This window comes from Mus pahari, chromosome 7 (assembly GCF_900095145.1).
Source record: "Mus pahari chromosome 7, PAHARI_EIJ_v1.1, whole genome shotgun sequence".
NCBI classification, from domain to species: domain Eukaryota; kingdom Metazoa; phylum Chordata; class Mammalia; order Rodentia; family Muridae; genus Mus; species Mus pahari.
This window is the reverse complement of record NC_034596.1, coordinates 23,837,099-23,853,021: the sequence shown is the minus strand read 5'-3', so window position 1 is coordinate 23,853,021 and position 15,923 is coordinate 23,837,099. Positions and strand designations below refer to the sequence as shown.

The 15,923-nt window shown below is 48.4% G+C and overlaps 1 protein-coding gene across 1 annotated transcript; it reads left to right on the top strand.

Annotated features, from left to right (window-relative positions):
* Positions 1 to 4,812: 4,812 nt before the first annotated feature.
* Id2 (inhibitor of DNA binding 2) lies at positions 4,813 to 7,108 on the top strand. The gene is made up of 3 exons (XM_021202124.1): positions 4,813 to 5,244; positions 5,534 to 5,597; positions 6,339 to 7,108. The coding sequence occupies exons 1-2, from the start codon at positions 4,897 to 4,899 to the stop codon at positions 5,588 to 5,590; spliced, it is 405 nt and encodes a 134-aa protein (XP_021057783.1). The 5' UTR covers positions 4,813 to 4,896; the 3' UTR covers positions 5,591 to 5,597; positions 6,339 to 7,108.
* The last annotated feature ends 8,815 nt before the right edge of the window (positions 7,109 to 15,923 follow it).

The window sequence follows — 15,923 nt, the reverse complement described above, 5'->3', positions numbered from 1 at the left end:
GGCTTGGCGGGCTGGGGGACGCCCAGCGGGCTGCGGCCTGGGGTCCCCGCGGTGACCCCTACTCCGGTGGTGGCCCGACCCGCGGCGCGCGCCTCCCGGTGGCGCCGACTGGGTGACGCCAGCCCCCACTCCCGCCAGTTCGCAGGCAGTCCGAGATTGTTTTCCAAGACATATCGCTCTGTCCAGTAGTTAGTTTTCTTTTTTAAATTTGGTGACCGGAATAAAAGTCGCAGGAAAACCCTTTGTGAATGCCAAAAGCGGCCGCAAATCGGAGCGGAGCACTTTACAGTGCTGGTAGCAAAATATTTGCGGCGCTCCATAGTTAAATCGGACCCTTCCGCCGAACTTCCCAAACTTGGCTTTCTTTGAACCAGGCTGAAAAATGATCTTCTAAAAGGGGATCAGACAGTGGCAAGCAATAGGATTTGGCACGACTTTTTTTTTTTTTTTTTTTTTTTAAGCTGGGGCTCGAGATCTGCAGGTAAACAGAACTGTGAGGGAATCCTAGAAGGAGGTATGGTCCGGATTGTGGCGAGCGAAGCAAGGGCGGGCCGACGACTTAAGGCTAAGTCATTGTAGTAGCTGCGGCGCTTCGCTAATGCCATTTATTAGCTGTGTGTGACACGAAGTGTAAGAGTCTTCAAAAAATTTACCCCAAAGAGAAAAACAAACATCCTCTTGTTTGCTTTTCGTGGCTTTGCTCTTTTTCCTTCAGTCCTAGCCTCCCTCATTTAAGGCCTTTTCAAACCCAAATTCGGTTTATCTGGTTTCAGGATAAGGGCTCCTTCTTGCCAAGGTATTAAATAAACACGAAAAGCAAAAACTCGAATCCTTATACAACCCAGATGCTGTTTCCTCGAAAACCACAACAAACTCGGATAAGCCAGATAACAGCGCTGGCGGGTTGTGCGCCGCAACCCCCTCCCCCAAATCCCCAGCACTCCCACCCTCACCCTTGGGTTTTAGGGCCAGCAGAGGACGATTCTGCAGGACAGGCGATGAAAAACTGCCGCTAACACTCTCAGCGGCGGATGAGCACCCTTGAAGGATCCGGGTGCCATAAACTATCCGGAAATGTTGGCATCTGGTTCCTAAAAGGGAGCCTTTCCCTGAAGATAAACCGGGACAGAGGAGGTGTCTGCGTCTCCAGGCTGACTTACAAGTTTCTGGACTCTAGGTGATGTCAGAAGAAAACTCAGCACTATGAGGGGGCTAGGCCTGCCTCTCCCGACCCCTCACCCCCCGCCGCTGTGGTAGCGGAAATGAGCACGCAGTTGCGGGAGCTGCACGCTGAGTCTCACGGAGGCCAGAAGCCCGCGGGCAGCAATGCATCCCACCATCTCCCAGGGTGGGGGTGGGGCTGCTCTGGAAAAGTCTGCTGCTTTTTGCATAACCACTAAGGATTCCTTAGAGGATGTCAGTAGAACGCGGCGCGGGGTGGGGGTGGACGGGTCGAGGATAAGGGTCCTTCAAAGATTTTTTTTTTTTCCTTTTGGAGTCAAAGCCATCCAGGCGAGAAACAAGAAGATCCAGAGGAATAAATAAATCTTGTCCTGCGATGAGACAGTGACCTCCTTTGCATCCACTTCTACCCTCCCGCCAGCTCCACGCCTCTGTTGCAAAAACAAATGAAATAAAGCAAAACCTTTTGCTTTGGCAAGGTCTAAGCCACATTACACCCCCCGCGCCCCCCTTCTGCGAAGGAAGAGTTCTTTTCTTCTCTCTCTCCAGGCCTTTTTTTTTTTTTTTTTTCTTTTTTCTCCTCTCTTACGCCCTCCCCCCCTTTTTTTTTTCCTGTTCTTTTCTTCTTGGTCTTCCTTCTTCCCCCAAATCACTCGAAACTTAAGACATGCAGAGGCTGCAGGTGCGCGCAGGCCGACGGCCCGGTCAGGGCGAGCCTGGGACCGCCGGGCCTTGCAGGCATTGATCAGCTGGGCGCGCGCGCTGAGTGACGGCGCGGTTGCTATGGCAGCCGCCTGAGCGGCGCCGCGAGGACAAGGCTGCAGGGCGGCGTGAATGGGCGGCGTCACGCGCCTGGCGCCAGAGAGTCTGCTCCGGGGCTCCGGCTCCGGCCCCGCCGCGGCCTGGCCCGCGCGCCGCTGCCGCCGCCGCTGCTGCCAATTCATCACCTGTCAGGGATCACTCGGGGGGTCACGGGCGGAATGGACACAGCTGTGAGAACAAAACCGAGGGGAAGAAAGGCGAGAGCTCCCAATTGCGCCAGATGTGCAGAGAAGACCTTGAGACTCGCCCCCGCCGAGCCGGCTCCTCCCGCCCTCGTGGCATCTCGCGGGGATAGTAGCCAAGGTGGCTGGGCCGGGACCTGCTTCTGATTACCGCGCGTGGCCTGGACACGGTGGGGGATCCGGGGGCCTGGTAGCAAGGCTCGGGCAACTCCAAGCGGGTCTGTTGCTTTAAATGGGGGCGTCCCAGTAGGTAGCTGGGGTGGCCAATATCTACACACACACACACACACACACACACACACACACACACCGCCGGAAGCCCTTCACACCTTCCCACCACCCACGGATCCCACCCTTACTGCAGCTGGGCACGTCCTGCAGCTGGGGCCATTTGAACTCCAAGGCTCTCTGATGAAAATTCACATCCACACCAATGGACAGATTTTTTTTTTTTTTTATATATATGCCATTATAAGCTGCCCCGAAAAGGGCTCCTACCAAATCTCCAGCCCCAGCCCATAATTTTAAGAAATGTCAGCCCTGGCTTGCTGTGACAGACTTACTGGTAACTCTGTCCTTTTCAGTCATTAACTTATACAGTTTCACAATCCCCTTAAAAATGATCTTTAAATGAATGCAAAAACTGGGTAGTGTGCCAACAGAATCGGATTCAGCGCAGCCCAGCAGACTGGACTCTGGCATGGCAGCCAGAGAAAGAAACGCCAGAAAACTTTCACCATATTTAGCAATTTTACTATATCAGGGTACAGGAATGGTCTTGGGAGAAGGCGCTCATGCGTCCTCGCTGCCAGTGTGTGGAACGATGCTGCACAGCGCTCATTATCATCCAGCCCAGGGCCTTTCTGTTGGGATAATGAGGCTGGCACGGGTGCTAACATACGGTGTCCTTGGAAAAAGCTAAGAATGCGTCAGTACCGCAGAGATGCAATGTCCAAGAATCATAAGTAATAATTTGAGAATCCCAGAGATGTTTGTTTACATTGGCTATTATTGTAAAATACTCAGAGTATAACATCATGAACCAAAAGTGTCAAAACAAAATCTGTTCCGCTGTGGCACGTATGTGACAGAAACACATGCACACAAAGTACATCAAGAGGCTCGAACTGGGGGGGGGGGGGGAGACTCAGATAGTAAATCACTTCCAGGCTTAATAACAGAGGCGAGTCGTCCATCGAACACTGTCGCTGAGTCGCAGGAGGCACTGCAAGCCTTGCGCAGATTTTCCTGCAGGGCAGAGTCCTTCTGCAGCTTCCAAACTGAGATGGACGGATTTTACCACCTCGGCACCACCGGACTCTGCCTCCTTAGAGAGAAGCCCTGGGGCACATGGCTGTCACGTGGAGGTCAGAGACTGCCTGGCCCACCAGCTGAGGAATTAATCATTAATTGAAGGGAAAATGCTGCTTCTCCATACGGAGCTTTGCCCGAATTCTGCATTCTTCCCCTTTATTGCATTCGGAGGATGTGGGGGATTCAGACCAAAAACCCCTTCTTGGGCTTAAGATAAATATTTTTTTCCTCGAATACACGACTAATATATGGTAGTCTTCAGCAAAACAAGAATTCAGAATTAAAGTACTGGAGTCAAGAGCTCTAAACTTTTTCAAAATGTAGCTGCATCTAGGAAGGGTGCTGAAAAGATTCCAAACCTCGTACGTAACAGAATTTTCTTTTAAAAACAGCGATAAGCTGTCAGTCAATAGCTAGGACCACCTACCTGACAAAGAGCTTCCCAAGGGCTGTAAGTGTTGGAATGTGACACCAGAAATCACGATTTGTGCATAATTAATCGCATCACTTTGCCACCTACACTGAAGGGCACAGACCAAGGGCAGTGTATGTAAATGTAGTTCCAGTGTGCAAACCCCACTAATGACCTTCGATTAATGGAGTCATTATAGTAAACCTGCCTCATTCTTGGGGGTGGGGAGAGTTCCGAATGTACCGGGTCCCTCGGGGCTCCTCTGCGGTCTGAGGGAGACCGCACAGTGTTCCTACAATTCGTGTCACTGAGTTTCCGAGAAGGCCTCCCGCGTCGCTCCAAGATGCCAAGCTCCACGCTAAACCTGTCGTGGACGTGTATGTGGGTAGGTTTCCCGCCCCTCCCCCGTTAAATAGCTTTTCTTTATCTTAAAAGAAGGAACTCTACAAATGTGACTTCCCAAAGGCGCGCTTCTTTTCCCTTCTGCCACGGCCGCTGTCTTCCCTAACGCTAGCGACCTGTGACTTCCCGTCTGCTGTGCGGAGACCGTGGAGCTTCTGGAAGTCCTGGGGGCGGGGATAGCTAGCTCCGGGCACACCACCGGGGCAGGGGTCCTGCCAGCTCTGGGAATTGGAATAAGGCAGGCACAATTGCACACTCAGGCCCCCTGGGCGCCCAGCGCACACTGTACTCAATTTACCACCCCAGCTGGGCTCTCGCCCGCTCCTCCCACCCTACGGGCATTGGCTGCGAACGCGGAAGAACCGAGAGCTCACACTTACCAATGGGAGACTTCGTCTGGTATGATGGACGGGACGCCTTCCACCAATGGCGATTCAGGGATGCCCGATTGAGCGGCCAAGGCGAGTGCACATAAAAGACGCCCCGCCCGGCTCGCGCTTCATTCTGAACAGAGCCTGGTGCCTTGCAGCCAGCTCAGCCCCCTGCGGCGGCTCCCTCCCGGTCTCTCCTCCTACGAGCAGCATGAAAGCCTTCAGTCCGGTGAGGTCCGTTAGGAAAAACAGCCTGTCTGACCACAGCTTGGGCATCTCCCGGAGCAAAACCCCGGTGGACGACCCGATGAGTCTGCTCTACAACATGAACGACTGCTACTCCAAGCTCAAGGAACTGGTGCCCAGCATCCCCCAGAACAAGAAGGTGACCAAGATGGAAATCCTGCAGCACGTCATCGATTACATCTTGGACCTGCAGATCGCCCTGGACTCGCATCCCACTATCGTCAGCCTGCACCACCAGAGACCTGGACAGAACCAGGCGTCCAGGACGCCGCTGACCACCCTGAACACGGACATCAGCATCCTGTCCTTGCAGGTGAGACTCGCTTGCAAGTACCCCGCTGCCCAGATGCTCCGGGTCGCCCGAGCTGTCACTCTTAAAGCCCATCGTAGAGACAGGTTCATTAACTTTATTTTTAAGAAAACTGTACATTGAGCGTCATGTGAAATCGCTACTTATAAGTTCGGTGCGGGTTGCGTCTGGATCCGCGTTGTAGCATGAACCTGTTTAATGGGACTTGTTGGCACTTTTGTGAAAGGAGGGGGGGGGGCTACCTTCCTTTAAGATTACCTAATATCCTGCCTTTTATCCTCTTTCTCTCCAGGCATCTGAATTCCCTTCTGAGCTTATGTCGAATGATAGCAAAGTACTCTGTGGCTAAATAAATGGTGAGTGTTGCGGGTGCCTCCTGTGTGCGCGGTTCGGTAATGTGCTTGTGTGTCTGTTAAATGTTTGATTTGGTAAATGCATGCTTACTTCACTGTGTTACGGGTCCTGCTTGACTTACCACATAGGCATGAAGGGGCTTGTAGCTGTGGTTGCTCAGGACTACCGAACAGTTGCCTTTACAAAAACAGAAGAAGAAAAAAAAAGAAAGAAAGAAAGAAAGAAAAAGAAAGAAAATAAATGCCAGTAACTTACTATGAAGGTGTCAGGACCAAGTGTTACTGACTTTTATGAGCCCAGTGGCGGTATGTTGAGGTGCTAACCTCAGCTGTAATTAATCTTATCGCCACAAATTCCATAGTGATTCTCTTTCCCCAAAACTGTAGTCCTCTGAGATTTCTCTGGCTACCCCGAGCCTTACCCCTGTGCTCTGGGATCCAGATTTCCCTATCTGTTAACTAAAGGGCTGTTTTCAATCAAATAATTGTTACAAGAAGCAGACTGGCGCCTGTGAGCTCGCTGTTAGAGATCCAAATAGGAGACTGGGTTTGGGAAGTTTTCCCCTTGAGTCTCTGCTATTTTCATGTTTAATTTGTGCTGTTGGGGCCGGGTATGTGCCGCATCTGGACGCCAGGGTTTGGTTAAATGCTCAAACTGTGGCTTCCTCGGCGGCGCCAGGCTCGCCCGCCTCTGCCCTTAGGTTACATTCTCCTAAACTGCCTTTCTCTCCCAATCTTTTGCAGGCATTTGGGGACTTTTTTTTTTCTTTTTACTTTCTCTTTTTCTTTTGCACAAGAAGAAGTCTACAGAATCTTTTAAGACTTTTGTTATCAGCCATTTCACCAGGAGAACAAGTTGAATGGACCTTTTAAAAAAGAAAACGGAAGGGAAACTCCGAATGCTCATCTTGCCCAGGTGTTTGTTCTCCCGCCTGGACTGTGATACCGTTATTTATGAGAGACTTTCAGTGTCCTTTCTACAGTTGGAAGGTTTTCTTTATATACTATTCCCACCATGGGGAGCGAAAACGTTAATAAAAAAAAAAATCACAAGGAATTGCCCAATCTAAGCAGACTTTGCCTTTTGTCAAAGGTGGAGCGTGAATACCAGAAGGACCCAGTATTCGGTTACTTAAATGAAGTCTTTGGTCACAAATGGCCTTTTTGACGCGAGCCTACTGAATGCTGTGTATATATTTATATATAAATATATATATATTGAGTGAACCTTGTGGACTCTTTAATTAGAGTTTTCTTGTATAGTGGCAGAAATAACCTATTTCTGCATTAAAATGTAATGACGTACTTATGCTAAACTTTTTATAAAAGTTTAGTTGTAAACTTAACCTTTTATACAAAATAAATCGTGTTTATTGAATGTCGATTGCTTGCTTTACTTCAGACAAACAGTGCTTTGATTTTTTTTATGCTATGTTATAACTGAACCCAAATAAATACCAGTTCAAATTTATGTAGACTGTATTAAGATTATAATAAAATGTGTCTGACATCAATGCCGGGATTCTGAATGATTTTTGAGATGTGTTGTGTTTGCTTGGGGCACCTCCTTCTGGTCTCTCACCCCCTCTATCACCTATGTGTCCCGTGGAGGCCCAGTAAACTGAAACATTGTTGCCATTGATGGGGACTGGAAACTCAACACACCTAGCAGGGTGGCTCTGTGCCTGTGCATTGGGACAAGGCTTTAACCGGGAGGGACTGTAGGAGAAGACTCCCCTTGAGTTCCTAGGTGTGCAGTCTAGAAAGGCACCTTTGGAGCAGAGAGGAAAAGGGGCTTTGACTGTTTACCCCTGGGAATTATGCTTTTAAACCTGGCCACGAACTCAAGAAGTTCTTCCTCTCCTCCTCCCTCTCCTCCTCCACCTGTGGCTCACCCAGGCCTGCCTGGGCCAGCTGCTCTCCCAGTCCTGTGGCTATGAAGTGCTCTTCACCCTTGACTGCACTCTGAACCTCAAGGAGCGGAGGGAAGGTGCGAGAAAAGCCCCTCTCACTCACTAAAAAAGGTATCACCGACATTTCCACCCAACTCAGCCTTGAGGACACTGGGCCGCTAATTTGAATATGCATTCAATAGGTGCTTAGATTTAGTTCCCAAGTTGCCAGTGACTTGGTTGGGAAGGGGTGGTTCTAGAAAGTAGTCCAGGGAAGACGGGGCACAGCCTAGAGAAAGGATGGGACAAGAGGTACAAGTTATGTGAGTCGCACCTGGTGCCACTCTCTAGGCCAAGCAGGTGTTTGGGTGGCGCCTGCTAGTCTGCCTTGGCTGAGGTGTCTCCTCTCCCCTGACACCGAATCCATCCTGGTGAATGGAGGAGGGGCAGCTTCGGTTCTGGTGGTCCCCGCCTCCTTCCTGCATGGCGGGGGTTTTCCCTAATGAATATACCCGGGATGCACGCTTTGCCCATTACACCTGGGTTGGAGACTGCCCGAGCGAGAGCCCTTGGCAGACGCCCAATACACTAGTCACCTGTTGCCTACTATAGCCCCTGCGTGCACACCGGCCCAACCCAGCATGTGCTCTGCCCTCCCACCCACCCTCACCCTTCTGCCCCGCCACATGCACACGCACACCCCCACAAAACAGGAGAGAAGTATGAGAGAGCAAGTTGCTGCCCCAAACCCCTGCCTGTCCTCAGCCTCATGTCTGCCGGATCTCATCCTCCCCTCGGATGGCTTTGGGGATTTGACCCTGAAGTACAATTGTGCCATCGGAACAAGCCCCTTCGGAGCACCTGTAGGGTTGCTGGACAACCAGCGACACGTGAATGACTTCTAATCAGCCTCAGCCTGGGGAAAGTGGCTCCTTTTGGAGGGGACGTCTAACTGCAGCTGGTCGCGCCGTGGAGGCCGAGCGCCACCTTCTGGCAAATATGAGGATCGCTGCTGGCCTACGGTTCTGCTGTATGAAGGATGCTGGGAGCGGATGGCCAGCAGCATTATCCTGACCAAGCCCTTGCTATGTAACCTTCTGAAAATGATTAATGTCATCCCTAAAGACTCTGCCGCTAGCACGAATATATAAATCCGCTCCACCTCGTTACTGCTTACAACCTATTTGCCAATTAGCATCTTACACTATGGTATCTCCCGCCTACCAGTTTGGGACTGGAAAAATGACCACACAGTTGTTAGGTCAGAAAGTTTGGTGGCATGCTTCCGCACTTCTGTCCCTAACTTTGCCTTAAACGTCTATTTTTTTTTCCTGAATTGCTCCATGCCTTTTAACCAGAACCCCAAGTATTATTTTATCACCGTGGTTCTCAACCTGTGGGTCGTGACCTCTTTGGGGTTGAATGACCCTTTTATGAAGTCATATCTCAGATATCCTGCAGATCGGATGTTTGCATTACGATTCACAACAGTAGCAAAATTACATGCATGAAGCAGCAACGAGAACAATTTTATGACTGGGGGTCACCACAACATGAGGAGCTGTATTAAAGGGTTGCAGCACTGATAAGGTTATGCACCACTGCTTTATCAGAACGGGGTGAGAATGGACAAAATGTCCTTACTCCAGACCTTAATGCCTTTTTTTCCCCTTCCACTAAATAAGATGTAGATCTAGAGGGTTTGTGCACATTTTATCAGTTTTAAAAATTCTTTCAGCTTCTAAATTTGAGTGATTTGAGATTTAAAAAAAAGATTTATTTATTGTATGTATGAGTGCACTGTAGCTGTCTTCAGACACACCAGAAGAGGGTATTGGATCCCATTACAGATGGCTGTGAACCACCATGTGGTTGCTGGGAATTGAACTCAAGACCTCTGGTTGAGCAGTGAGAGCTCTTAGCTGCTGAGCCATCTCTCCACCCCGAATTTTGAGATTTTTTAAAATCATAACATTGAGGCAGATTTAAACATTCTCATGCTTCCTTTGCTGATATTTTTCACCATGTAAGTTTTAAATTTCCTTACATTGGTTTATTTATAGTGCTAGTTATCAAACCCAAGGCCTTGATAATACACGGCCGGCATGTACCACTGAGCTACATTCTCAGCCCTTGACCTGACTCTTCACAGAAAGCTTTCTCTGTCCATTAACAAACTGCAGCTTCTAAGATAACTCTGACCCCAGCGCGACGCTGGGTTTGTTTCTTTGGTCTGTGGTGATGTCTACTACAGGTTCTGTTAATGCAGTACTTTATTTGTAATTTTGAGAAATAAAGAACTTTTTTTTCTCTCTCCACTACCCTACACTTAGAATAATAGTCACACTGGTGTCAAACAATACTGTAGGTTAGTATGTCCCCAGTGCCCAGTGCTGTGTTAAGATCCTTAAGAGACAGGCAGATGTGTTTCCCTCCATAGTAGCTGGTCCACACACAGCCAGTCAGTGGACAAACCACTTCAGTCTATCCTTGCTCCTTGTTGGGAGAGGCCTTCCAGGTTAGAATCTAACAGCAATGACTGTATTATTCTTGCTAGTGAAAAGCTGATATAGAAATTCTTAAATTCAATGGTCCCCTGCCCCAGAACTCCGCCCCAGCCTGATTCTCCATGTATTCGTTGGCATTCTGGTCACTTGCTGTTAGAAAGGGGGCTCCAGGCTTGTGTGTCCTCTGGCATTAGACCTACCTGGCATGGCTATTCAAGTTATCTTGAAGCAGAACAATGGTGATGGCCTATAGAGGACCTTGGTCTGAAGTCCACATTAAGCAGAACAATCCAACTGGTATCTAGGTCTATGGCAGCAAGCATGAGCCTGGAGGTTGTCGTATATAAAACGGTGAGGGGCCAGAAGACCCTGGCCTGAGATTCCAGTCAACCCCACCTTCTGCCACCCAGGCTGCCCACAGGCTTCCAGGTGGTATAGCCCCTGCCCGTGATAACCCTGTAAGTAAATAACTGTCATAAATCCATTGGCTTAGCTTTATGGAATCCTTCCTCTGTCTGTGAGTCTTTACATCTCCCCAGGAAGATGAGGACATGGCAGGGACCCTGCAAGCAACCGCAGCGAGATGATCTGAGAAGCCTGGAGGTGGTCACTGTGTTTGGTGAAGTGGGCCCATGAGGAAAACAAGCCAAGACTGCATGAGGGTGGGGCTTTTCTAAGGGTACTTGTGCACTCTCTCGTGTGCGAGCATGAACACACACACACACACAGGCACACATACACATACACAAACACACATATACAAAGAGAGAGAGGGAAAGAGGGAAAGAGAGAAGGAGAGGAAAAGGCGGGGAGGGAGAGAGGGAGAGAGAGCAGGGGCAGTAAGCAATGTGCATATACTTGGGCCAGCCCCAGGTAAGGTGACCCCTGTAAACAAACTGGGACTTTGGCCAACACAATTATAAACAAGATGTGGCAAACTAAGGGAACAGATTGGATCAAACCATAAAATAGAATGGATCTGTAATACACCAGTAAAATAACCCAGTTTTTACCTGGGTAGCTCCCCTTGGAGGAATGTATCTGCCCCTTCCCTGTAGGATACCCCCAGTGAGGCCCTAGTGTGAGCAATCTGGAGTCAGGCATTTCCTGGTAGCAGAGATGAACAAGACACCAGTACTGGGCGTGAGCTCTGTGAGGGCTACTGTCCTTGCAATGACCCGTCAGGGGAGTCCCTGTTCACCATCTGTTGAGTTAGGCCCTGGTTCTTCTTCCCAGCCCCATGCTCCCAGAAATTAGACTCAAACTCAAAATATATTTACAAACACCTTGGCCATGTAGTTTGGCCCTTCTCTGACTAGATATAACTTGAAATATCCCGTTTATTCTAGTCTACATTCTGCCACATGGCTGGTTACCTGTGCTCAGGTACTGTGCATCTGTCTTATCACATCTCCCAGGTGATCTCCCAGAATTCCTTCTCCTCCCAGATGTCCTGCCTTCTATTTCCGGCCTAAGCCATAGGCCATAGGCTTTTTAATTGATAGGTAATACATCCATACGATACACAACTCATTCTCTCTACAGTCACCCCATGATGTACGCAGGATGGACCATACATGTGCTTAAGACGAAAGGGGGCATGTGCCCAATGCAGGACATGGAACAGCTCATCTGTCAGTCAAGCTAAGAATCAACCCCACTCATTACCCTGAGGACCAGCTCCTCCCTCCACCTAAACTCATTAAAAAACAAACAAACAAACAAAAAACTATAAAGACCCCAGAGCTTGCCAGGCAGTGGTGGTGCACGCCTGTAATCCCAGCACTTGGGAGACAGAGGCAGGTGGATTTCTGAGTTCGAGGCCATCCTGGTCTACAGAGNGAGTTCCAGGAAAGCCAGGGCTATACAGAGAAACCCTGTCTTAAAAAAACAAAAACAAAAAAAACAAAAAACAAGGTGGTGGTGAGATGGCTCAGTGGGTAAGAGCACTGACTGCTCTTCTGAAGATCCTGAGTTCAAATCCCAGCAACCACATGGTGGCTCACAACCACCCGTAATGAGATCTGACACTCTCTTCTGGTACATCTGAAGTCAGCTACAGTGTACTTATGTATAATAACAAATAAATCTTTGGGCCAGAGCGAGCAAGGCCGACCAGAGTGAGCAGGGCTGACTGGAGCAAGCAAAGGTCCTAAAATTCATTCCCAACAATCACATGAAGGCTCACACCATCTCTACAGCTTCAGTACACTCACATACATAAAATAAATAAATAAATCTTAAAAAAAAGACCCAGAGCTCTTGAGCTCCACGCTTACTCAAGCCAACTTCCAACCTTTGCACTGTATTCTATGTTCAACTCTACTTTTTCTAAAAGCACACCTGACGGTGGTCACTGTGTGATGTGTCCCATTGTTTTAGATACTAAAGAACCTGGGATTCACACCCATCTCGACATGGGAATGAGGTTCCTTTTCAAATTCACAACCAGGCTGCCCTTTTCTAGAGATTCATATACAGACCCACTTACTATAGGAATGTTAATGCTAAGAAGAGTTCATTAAGGAGGAAGTTAAGATTCTAGCCAGCGACACCCACAGACAAAAGTGGAGTTCATTTTGTTTTGTTTTGTTTGTTTTGTTTTTGTCGAGAGAATGCGCAGGATTTTCTCGTTTAATGGCTGCATGAAAGGCATTCATAATTGAAAAAGATAAAACCAGGGCTGGTGAGATGGCTCAGTGAGTAAGAGCACCCGACTGCTCTTCCAAAGGTCCAGAGTTCAAATCCCAGCAACCACATGGTGGCTTACAACCATCCCTAACAAGATCTGACACCCTCTTCTGGAGTGTCTGAAGACAGCTACAGTGTACTTACATATAATAAATAAATAAAGATTTATTAAAAAAAAAAAAAAGAAAGAAAAAAAGAAAAAGATACAACCAGCACTGGAAACGATTTACTGTGTAGGATATGCAGCACACACAGTGAAGGAGAAGATCAATATAGAGAGTCTAGACTATGAACAGAAAAGTCATCAGAAAAAAAAATACACTGGTTGAAAATGTAAGAGAACCACAAAACTCTATATAAAGACGGAAAGAGATCAAAATGAATAAAATACAAGTAATATGTTCACTGTGGGTGAAAATCAAAAAGAAACCCAAGGGAAGGGAAGGAGATCACTGCTCCTGGGTGTGGTGGAGGAGAGACATTTATTATAGATGTGTGGGAGAGCAGAGCCAGAAGCAGGGACATCTGGGAGAGTCTAAAGTGGACATGAGCAGACAGGGCTGGACTATGTGGGGAGAGGGCGGGGAACCAGGTACAGCAGGCCAAGAATGGCAAAGGGACAAGAAGTACAAGGAACCAAAATGGCTGGATTATGTAGGGAAGGGCAGCCCAATCCCTGGGCTGCAGAAGTTCAGGGTGGGGACAGTGTTTGCCAGCCGTACTCTAACAGGTAGGGACTGAGGGATGCTGGAAGAACCTCCAGACCAGGTCCGATCTGATATAGAAATAGGCACCTCAGCCTTTGGTCCTAGGATTTGAGACTTAACACGCTGAAATTCACAACTCTAGGTACAGGTTAAATCCAGGTTAGGAACTACTGAATGAGTGGAAGGTAGGCCTGGGGAACTTGGACAGAGGAAGAAAAAGATTAGGAACTACTGAATGAGAGGAAGATAGGCCTGGGGAACTTGGACAGAGGAAGAAAAAGATTAGGAACTACTGAATGAGAGGAAGATAGGCCTGGGGAACTTGGACAGAGGAAGAAAAATATCAAAAGTGAGGCGCAAGTACCCCATGGTACCTAGCTTCCACTTCTCTCCACGGCCCCTTCAATCCCCCAGCTTCCTTCCACGCTGCCCAGACCACCCTGTGGAAGAGTCCACACATTACCAAGTTTGGCTGCCGGCTTGGGATGCACCACAGCTCTGTGCGCTGACCCTGTGGAAATTCTTCCCAGATTTTTTTACCTCAGTGAGGCTGGTCTCTCATTAACCACAGCTGATTCTTTGGCTCCAGCTATTGAACATCAATTGTCCAATAGGGCAAAAGCTTCACTTCCAAAAATTCTTAATCCAAAACACCAACAGCCCTGATGAAGTTTTTGCCTCCCTCTGAAACTTCACAAGCCAGGGCTCCATTTCTGTACCTCTCTCAACATGCCTATCTGTTGAGCTCCCTTAACAGCTCCTTAAAAACTCTGCTCAACAGGGATTTATTCAGCTTACTTTTCTCCTTCTTCTCCTTCTCCTTCTCCTTCTCCTTCTCCTTCTCCTCCTCCTCCTCCTCCTTCTCCTTCTCCTCCTCCTCCTCCTCCTCCTCCTCCTTCTCCTTCTTCTCCTCCTTCTCCTTCCTCCTCCCTCCTCCTGATCTTCTTTCTCCCTCCTCCTCCTCCTTTTTCTTAGGTCTCACTATGTATCCTTAGCTTGTCTCAAACTTATAGAGATACCCTGCCCTTGTCTCTGCACCCACTGCCAGATTCCTACCTCAACCCCAGCCCCAGCCAGACCTCACCCCACAGTACTGGGATCCAAGGTATGCACCACCTGCAGGCTCGGTTTGCTTTCTTATACAACCCAGAAACACCTGCCTAGGGATGGCACTGCCCACAGTGGGCTGGGATCTTCCACATCAATTATTAATCAACAAAATGCCCCCCACAGACCTGTGCAAAGGCCAAAGTGATGGAGGCAAACTTTTCAATGGAGACACCCCTCTTCCCAGGTGACTCTAGGTTATGTCAAGTTGATGAAAACTAAGCAATAGGTCTAGTGTGATTACATACACATTTATCTGTTCATTAGCCCAGCTGACCATAGCCTTGAAGGCTACCCAGAAGTTGCCTTGCTGAACGATGCATTAACACTGTCCTGGGTTAATGGATTTAGCATCTTTTTTTCTTCTTGGTGTTTGTTTTCCTCTCTTATTTGGGAGTGGTGCCGGGTGTGGGTGGAGTCTTGCTATGTCTCTCTGACTAGCCTGAGACTCACTATGTAAAAGCAGGCTGGTCCCAAACTTACAGCCAACCACCTGCCTCTGCCCTTCCAAGTATCAGGATTAAAGGCACCAGTCACCATCACACCTAGCTTTGTCTTTTTTGAAACAGGGTCTCACTGTGTGCCCTAGGTTAGCCTAGACTTGCTATTTAACCTTGAACACCCACCCCCCATCTTCCTGCTTCAGACATCTGAGTCCTGAGATTACAAGCGTATGCCACTGTGCCCAACTCTGGATCAATTTTTTAATAGTGAATGCTTGGGACAAAGAACCAAATGTCCACTAGAACTGGATACAAAAACAAAACAAAAACAAAAACAAAAGACCGCAGTACATCTATCTGAACATGGACCACAGACAAAAGTTCTTTGCACGTTTTCCAAGATAGCATCAGGAGGGGATATGCAGCACATAGCATGATAGCTTTTGTGTGAGTCTCTTAACACAAAGAATCATATTTTTGGAAATAAAGGGAGAGGAAAAATTTAAGCCAGTGAAAACATCATGGGGGAGGGGCAGGCACAGTAAACAGAGGGAGGAAAGTGATGGTCCCCAGCACAGCTGTCACAAAGCTTTGACTTTGGGGGGGGATGGTGGTGAGGTTTAGGTTTTAATTTTGTTTTATCAAAATTAAAGCTGAAGAAGACAGCAAGCTGCACAGTCGGTAGTACGCGTCTTTAATCCCAGCATCTGTGAAGCAGAGGCAGGAGGATTTCTGTGAATTCCAAGACAGCCTGGTCTACATAGTGAGTTCCAGGACAGCCAGGGCTACACAGAGAAACCCTGTCTTAGATGGAGGAGGGAGGATGGGACACGGACATCAGTGTAGAAGTAAAACTGGAAGATGATGGAAACAGTTGGACCTAACGCTCTCTCTCTTCTCTCTCTCTCTCTCTCTCTCTCTCTCTCTCTCTCTCTCTCTCTCTCTCTGTGTGTGTGTGTGTGTGTGTGTGTGTGTGTGTGTG